General features: G+C 34.8%; 1 protein-coding gene across 2 annotated transcripts; it reads right to left on the reverse strand.

Annotated features, from left to right (window-relative positions):
• LOC107775431 (D-xylose-proton symporter-like 3, chloroplastic) lies at positions 1-7,484 on the reverse strand. Of its 2 annotated transcripts, XM_016595160.2 has the most exons (15): positions 7,461-7,484; positions 7,056-7,373; positions 6,862-6,950; positions 6,019-6,097; positions 5,854-5,913; positions 5,694-5,760; positions 5,484-5,608; positions 5,238-5,339; positions 4,776-5,153; positions 4,607-4,654; positions 4,458-4,520; positions 4,222-4,302; positions 4,000-4,098; positions 333-470; positions 1-258 (listed from the first exon to the last, which is right to left on the reverse strand). In XM_016595160.2, the coding sequence occupies exons 2-15, from the start codon at positions 7,248-7,250 to the stop codon at positions 124-126; spliced, it is 1,659 nt and encodes a 552-aa protein (XP_016450646.2). In that variant the 5' UTR covers positions 7,251-7,373; positions 7,461-7,484; the 3' UTR covers positions 1-123. The 2 variants fall into 2 exon arrangements, with proteins under 2 accessions (XP_016450646.2, XP_016450647.2); XM_016595161.2 differs by lacking the exons at positions 1-258; positions 333-470; positions 7,461-7,484 and adding an exon at positions 495-759 and having other exon boundaries at positions 7,056-7,415.
• Positions 7,485-7,864: the final 380 nt, after the last annotated feature.

Consider the following 7,864-nt stretch of genomic DNA (forward strand, 5'->3'; position numbering starts at 1 on the left):
TAGAAATCATCCCAGTTTATAATTTATAGAACAACCATAAAGTATGTATTCTGATAGAATTGATACAATATTAACGAACAGGTAATATTCTATTTGTATGCTCCAGGATACAAAACTATGTTTTCATTTCAAGATTTTGGACTCAATTTCTTCCAAGCTCAAGCCTTTAGTCTCTGGAACAGAGGTGACCACAAACAGAAGTGACAACAAAGCAATCGCTCCAAACAGAAGGAAAAGATTTTCTGCCCCAAGAAACTCCTACAGAAGTGGAAACCATAATCATCCAACACATGTTATTCTGGAATTAATATTTGCAGGAGAACAATTCTTACCTTCAGAGGTGAGAAAGCAAAGGTTACGATTGCATTAGAACCAAAATTCGTGAGAACAGCTAGACTTATCCCCTTCCCTCTGGTGCGGAGTGGGAATATTTCTGATACCATAAGCCAGCTAATAGGCCCAAAAGATATCTTCAATGCCATAGAACAAACATATTTCAGTGAGTTCATTCATTACAGTGACATAGAAAAGTTGCTGACAAATCACTTGTTTCAAGATGATGTAATGCTTTGTTACAAATATGAAAACGATTTTAGCTATTACCTTTCCTCACTGGTACCTATAATCATCATAGCTAAAAAGCTAACACAATCTTATATGGCTATCTAACGAATATAGAAGAGAATAAAGTCCCAAGCAGTTCACGCAACCAAAAAGAACCAAAAAGATGCAACATAACTGAAGCTCCACAATCACTCACTGCATAAGACACAAACGCATGTCAAGTTTAAAAGATATAACTGCTTCAGTGTAGAATTCCCATATTAACAATGTACCTTTTGATCTCTAATGATCAAAATCTTCAGTAATAAAATCATAAATTAACATGTTACTTTGATTATTTCAAATTGAATTTCACGATCTGATTTTGAATGGGGTTTTAAAAATAAAGACATTCATTTATCATAGTAATTTACTATCAATAAATGCATATAATGTAATATATCTTCTAGGATTGCCACTGGAATATGAGAGCTTATACATATTTCTCTTACTAATACCTATAGGAATCTACTTCCAGAAAAAGAAAAGTTATTAGGAATATGAGTAGTATTAGGATGAAACGTGTTTCAATATAACGGATTGGATGCAGAGGATTGATACGCCCGACCCCAGTTAGGATTGAGGTTTAGTTTGATTGATTAGGTATAAAAGAGATGTAATTCGGAAAAGCTTTTTCTTAATTTTAAGAGATCAATAACTCGCAAAACATACTAGATAGAGTATGTCAACCTACTAAGAAATCAGTACTGCCCATTTGGTGATATGCTAAAAATTTATGGATTTGGGGTATAAACAATTAAGTATTCCATATTAAAGAGCAGAGAGGGGAAACAAGGTCTCTGAAATTACTAGGAAGATTAGTAGATCAAGGTCAATACCCTAGTATTTAAGTTAGTAATGAAATCTAATTCTTTTGATGATTTAGTAGGTCAGCCAATATGTATATGTATACATGACTGTAGTACTCACCTTTTATTTACCCAAAATATCCTTAACATCTCATACACAGTATGGACATTTCTGTCTTTTCATTCAAAATACTATACCAGTCCATCCCCCACACCCACACCCTTCCTTTCTTCACAATCTTCTCCAAGAGCACCAGTCACGGCTCCCTCAGAGCCACGAAGGAAACAGCAGGACTAGTGATAATCATGTAAAGGAGAATTAAAGCATTCTCTCAGTTTTTCCCAATTCGTTTTTCACAAAAAATCACCTTAGCATAAGATTGCCATTGTACTTGAACTCATACTCTTACTTATAACCAGTTGAACACCCCATAAAGTGAAAATTTGTCATTATGAACTCTTTTCTCCATTGTTGTCTCAGATGAGGTCTTCAGTTCATAGCCAAAAAGATAGTGATCTATGTTCTATACCAGCAAACGACTAAACTTTTTAGAAAAGATCTGGCTATCATGACAAATTGAAAAGAGATCTTCTGCAGTTGCACCTCAAAAAAAAAACATGAGCACATTGAGAGAAGGAAATCAGGGGAAGGGCAAAAAGGGAAACCAAATGAATAGGATTGAATTAGAATCAAGTACAAGTTTTTGTTGACAGAACAAAAAGACCCCCTTATTAGTGTGTTGGCATTGTGATGTTAGGAGAATATTGGATGGGATAAAAGATGGATACAATGCTAACGTACTATATGTGTCTAGTATATGCGAATATCACCTGATATATACATACATATATAGAAAAATAACACTCCCTGCATCCCAATTTATATGATGGTGTTTAACATGAAGTTTAATAATGAAAGAAAGACTTTTGAAACTTGTGGTCTAAAATAAGCCATAGAAATTTGTGTGCTATAAATTATCTCATCAAGGGTAAATATGGAAGTTTAAAATTGAACTTTTACTAAATATAGAAAAGTATCATTCTTTTTCGGACTCACACTTTAGAAAGATTGGGTGACTAAAGAACTGCCCGTCCTTTAGAAGTGTGTCAAAGGGATTTGGCGTCAAGCTCAGGGAGTAAACTCGGTGTGTGTGTGTATGTATGTATATATATTTGGTTTTCACTAACCTAATACATGGCTGTAGTAGGTTAAAATTTTGCCCACTTTTCTATTTTCTGAAGTTCTGCCTCCTCATTAAACAAGAAAAATGGAATGGGCTTTTTTGTCTTTCCTTCAAAACTATTCATTTTTCGGGTCAAAAGACTTATCCCTCTTACTAATGGGTTGGTAATGTAATTACAGGAATATTTAAGGAATAAGAAAAAGTGGATACTAACCTACATATATATACACACACACACATACGCACATATATATATATATATGTACATATATACACACAATTAAAATTACTCATCTCTATGTTCGTGCTTTGCACAAATGTCTTGCGACAAACACTATGAAAAAAAAAGTAAAAGACTGGCATGATAAATAATAAAATTGCACGAACAAAAGGTGGAACTAGAACATTCGAAATATAAATCTCGATGGGACATGTGAAAGTACTTCTCAGTCAAATTTCTTCTGAAATTTATTTTGAACAATTAATCTTGAGCACGTAAAGCAAATAAGCAACAACAACATAAAAAAGGAAGAGAGGAGAAATAGGGGCAATAATATTCATTTTGTTTTTAAATAAAGTTTAATTAGAACACATAAAATAGATATGGAACAACAAAGTTAAAAATTTCGAACTAGACGTTGCCAGTAAAATCATCGACAAACTTCTTCTAACCTGCTGACGGTATAAGAACATAACTGAAGAATTAAAAAGAATATGAAGCTTCCCTCCTAGGATTTGTTGATCTGTTATGGTTAATTATCATTATCAATTAAATAAACTAGACACTTGGATTTATAAGCTTGTAATCGGCGGAAAGAGTCCTTTTATAGAAACATTGGGGCACCTGATGTTTTGACTTGGAATCAAGTTACAATAGGTTGTCCCCAAAGTTGATTCAAACTCCCATGATGGAAGAGTTACAATGTCATTACAAATCTAAGCAAGCAAGAATTATGCTAGTCCTATATAAAGGATCACTTGGTCGTTGCCAAATATTTTCCAATTGCAAGTCAAATAGAATTGGTGCACCACGTCACCTTAAATTCTAAAAGGTATGTGAGGCATTTCCACTATCAATTAAGTAACTTGGTTGAACTAGGACAAAAAATTTAGTGATAATAGTTTTTCCAAAGTAGGTTAAGTATTTATTATTGAAACTCAAAGACAGTTTCGGTAGGAGACTGAACATGATGAATTCTTAGCCAACTTGAAAATCGTAAATATTAGTTCATCTAATATTAAAATATTCATGGAGATTACAATTTTATCCAACATAGAATGTAACTTAATTCACTTTCAAATGGTATAAAAGTCGTTCAACATTTAGCGTTTTAATATTCGTGCTTTTATAATAATATATAGATAGAGTTGTTCGTGCAAGCATGAATATACAAGAACATCACCTGGTAACATCCCACATAGAGAAGCAGAGCAGCAACAGCAACAAAAGGAAAACTCCCAAGAAATTTATAATAAGCTGAAAGAAGAAACAGCGATAGGGCCTGTAGATCACACCACACAGATAGCAATACTTTCTTTAGGAAACCATACCAACAAGCAGAATAATACCCTAGATGAAAAATGATAAGAATCTAAAGTACAAAATCATATGATTAGATGCTTACAATTCCACTGACTCCTCCAATTAACAATGGCCTTCTCCCAAGGTCATCAGCTTTTAGGACAGCAACTGCCGTCATTAGTGACTGTAGGAGAATAATTTTAGTCGACGCAAACAAAGAGCATAAAATCAGAGGGAAATCTAGTCCAACAGAATATTAGTCCTTCGAATAAAAGAGTCAGGTTAATATTATTGAACGAGAGATAACAGGCTTCTCCTGGCTACAGCTACTTCACTTACCTTAAATATACCAATAACGACTGAAACTCGAGCAGCATCCGCAGCCGCAGAAAAACCAGCACTCTGATAAGAAATTGCTTCAAAATTACCTTTTGCAAGATCAAATTACTAATGAGGAGAAAACTTAAGGAGTATAATTAGCAGGGTACCTGAAGAATTGAACCAGCATAATATAGAACGCTTGGCTGCCCAGTTATCTGTCAAAACTACCACATAAGCTTGAGAGCAAGAAACTACTTTAACATCAGCTGATAGCTCTTCACAGAAACTGCAAAGTATCACAAGCAAAAGAAGTAGATCTATCTCAAATTATATTACCTGTTGAAAAAGGACCAAACCTCCGCCAATTATAAATGCTTTCAAGCTTGGCCCCTGAAATACCTCCAGAAAATTTCCTTCAGCTTCTTCATCTGAGTAGGCAGTTTTCAATGAGATAATCGTATCTTCTATTTGTTTTTCAGATACTTTGTCACCAGCAGGGCGGCCTCTTAGTTTGCTCAATGCACCAATGGCCTTCTCTTTGTATCCCTGCAGTGGCCCTTTACTTTGAATTGCCCTCAGAAGTAACCATCTGGGAGAGGGAGGGAGACTCCACATGCCAAGTCCCATAAGTAAAGCAATTGGAGCACTTAATCCAAACATGTAACGCCACCCTCCTACGACATTAATTTCATAGCTACCTACAAAATAACCCAGCTGGAGATTCCATCATTCAATTTGATCCATTTCTCTTGCCAAATTAAGATGATATGAGAATTTAAGAGATATAGGTAAACATACCAAAATACCCAGTACTATTGCCAGCTCCTTTAAAGAGATTAATGTTCCTCTGATTTGGGATGGACAAGTCTCTGCTATATATAGAGGTGCTCCATGCATTGCCTGTTGAAATGAGGCCAATGAGCACAATCAAATGTAAAATCTCAGGTACTTACTCATCCAATGATTAAGCTATGGCAGAGAAATAGCCAGTATAGCAAGCACAAACGGTGGAACTGGGATGACTAAAAAGCAAACAAAACCTACCAAACCAATTCCAAGCCCATAAACAAGCCGGCCCAACAAAAGTGCCCCTAGTCCTGGAGCATAGGCAGTTAGTGACCCACCAGCCGCATATAAAAGGGCTGCTATGATCAGTTCCCTCCTCCTCCCTACAGAAGTTAACCCAAAAAATTAGCCAAAATTATTTCTGAATAAGTTTGAGACTCAACAAAACTTTAAGTAAGTGAACTTCACCTAAGAAATCAGCGAATGGGTAGGCAAGTATGGAGCCAATAAGAGCTCCATAAAGGGAACCACTGACCTATATCCAGGGGAAAGAAGAAGAACTGATATTTAGAAATTTGGTATGACAGAGAAATAATTACACATGGAATATGCCACATAGAAAGCATACCACAAGACCAAGCTGAACAGCAGAGAAGTTGTACCAAGTCGTTCCACTAAGCTCAGCTGACTGATACATCAATAAATGAACTTCTTCAATGTAAATCCTTAATAGATAGTATACGAATAGTAAAACACAGATGATGTGGGATACAGCAAAGAAACTGATAAATACCTGCAATGAGATGGTAGCACCTGAGGTTGCACCTATATCATAGCCAAATAATAAACCGCCTAGGGCCGGGAAGAGAAATCTGACATTTGAGACAATGAGTTATTATTTTTGCCGGGGAAAACAATTCAATCTGAAAAGGAAACCCATAGAATATTTTTTGAGCGAAAGAGTCAACATAGTTATTTGAACATTAAAACCCACATGACCAGTTTCTATTGACTTTTATCACCGAATAGTTCACTGAGATCACAAAGAGCAAGACGGAAGAATTTAGATAGAAAATGTATATCTAAAGAGTATGGCTGGCAAAAGCTTGCTGCTTAATATCACATACATGAGTATAGGCAATTACGCATCACAATCAAGTAACAGTATCGTCACGCGGAGATGAATACTAATAAATTTCTAATCACCATAAGTAAAGAGTTTCAATTTGATCAGACTATCAATTTTTGAGTTAATTTACCAAACCATTCGAGAATTAAGCTAATAATTTAGTAAAAACAAAGAAGAAATATGGAATATACGAGAGTTAAAGACCTGTGGTCCCGATCACTTTATTTAATTATTTTCATTCTCTTTAATTTACTTCAGTGAATTGAGTTATTAACCCAGGATTGCAATATAGGATCTTCTGGATTGCATATAAGGTCATATGAGTTCTTCTTTTCCTCTTCTTTAAAATATGATAACCTCAGAAAGAAAAATGCTGATCAAATGTCTCATAACTCGAGAATCTTAAATTAAAGTACTTGAATTTTATATGTATAAAATCCAACTCATCAGTAGACTATGTAGCTTACGGCAAAATAATTGACTGAAACAATACTGCGGAGAACTTACGGCAAAATAACAGAAGACCAACTGAATTCCTCTAGATACGCCGATTCAGCATTATTCGACTGAGCTTCTTCTCCTGAAGATGCCGAAACCTATGAGGGGAAAAAAGCTAAGGAAGAGAAACAAAAAAAAGACCGACAAAAAAGTGGGAAATAGAAGTAGAAAAAATCGAAATTAAAAGCATTGAGTTTGTCTACCTTCAGTCTGAGCCTGCCAAGAGGCAGTAATGGCAATTGTCTTTCATTGTTCCTTGCCATGAATGAGCAATTTCTTCTTGTATATTGATTTAGGCTCCTAGCAGTGAAAATTTGCTTCTTCGACAGACTCAGCAATGGTGGTTTTGAGAGTGATAATGTGGGATTGTACAAAGGTTGAAGACTAGTGGAAGCCATTTGTGCAGTGTAATACTATTGAGCACACTACACCCCGAGACCTTAATAAAAAATATCAATATCAATTTCACTTGAACATCTATTGCCTCCGAGACGCGCGTGAAGCGCGCTTTGATGCGTTTGCTGCATACAATCCACAAATTTTAGCTCAATTATTCCACTCAGACATTAGCCAGGTACAATGACAGAACTTATTAGGGAGCCCCTTACCTAAAATGTGAGATTTTTTCACACGAATTGGAATTTAGTCCAATTCCAACATAAATACAGTACTCCCTATATAATAGGTATTACTATAAAAGTCATACTTTTTGAATCTAATTTTTAAGTTATACTATATTTTATCATTCTCTACCAGCTCTTTACCTTTAATTGCAACAAACATCTTTATAAATTATTCTTATATAATAGTCATATGGAATTTTTAAGATTACCAATAATAAGCCTAAAGATTTTAATTTGATCAAATCTTATTAAAAACTTTAAAGCACCACTTATAAAAGAAATATTGTATTAGTACATACTTTCATAATTAAAGATTTCATTTAATTCGATTAAAAGATATGCTTGTATATATTTATTTTTTTATTCTACTGCACGAAAGTTTCTTCCTG

This window comes from Nicotiana tabacum, chromosome 1, assembly GCF_000715075.1.
Source record: "Nicotiana tabacum cultivar K326 chromosome 1, ASM71507v2, whole genome shotgun sequence".
Lineage (NCBI taxonomy): Eukaryota > Viridiplantae > Streptophyta > Magnoliopsida > Solanales > Solanaceae > Nicotiana > Nicotiana tabacum.

Bases quoted from the DNA above. Each gene is read 5' to 3' on its own strand.
- LOC107775431 (XM_016595160.2), bottom strand. From the start codon at position 7,250: ATGGCTTCCACTAGTCTTCAACCTTTGTACAATCCCACATTATCACTC. The intron at 5,609-5,693 runs GTGAAGTTCACT...TAACTTCTGTAG, and splicing joins CCCATTCGCTGATTTCTTAG to GGAGGAGGAGGGAACTGATC. The intron at 471-3,999 runs GTGATGTTCTTG...ATGGCATTGAAG, and splicing joins TCTATGTGGGATGTTACCAG to ATATCTTTTGGGCCTATTAG.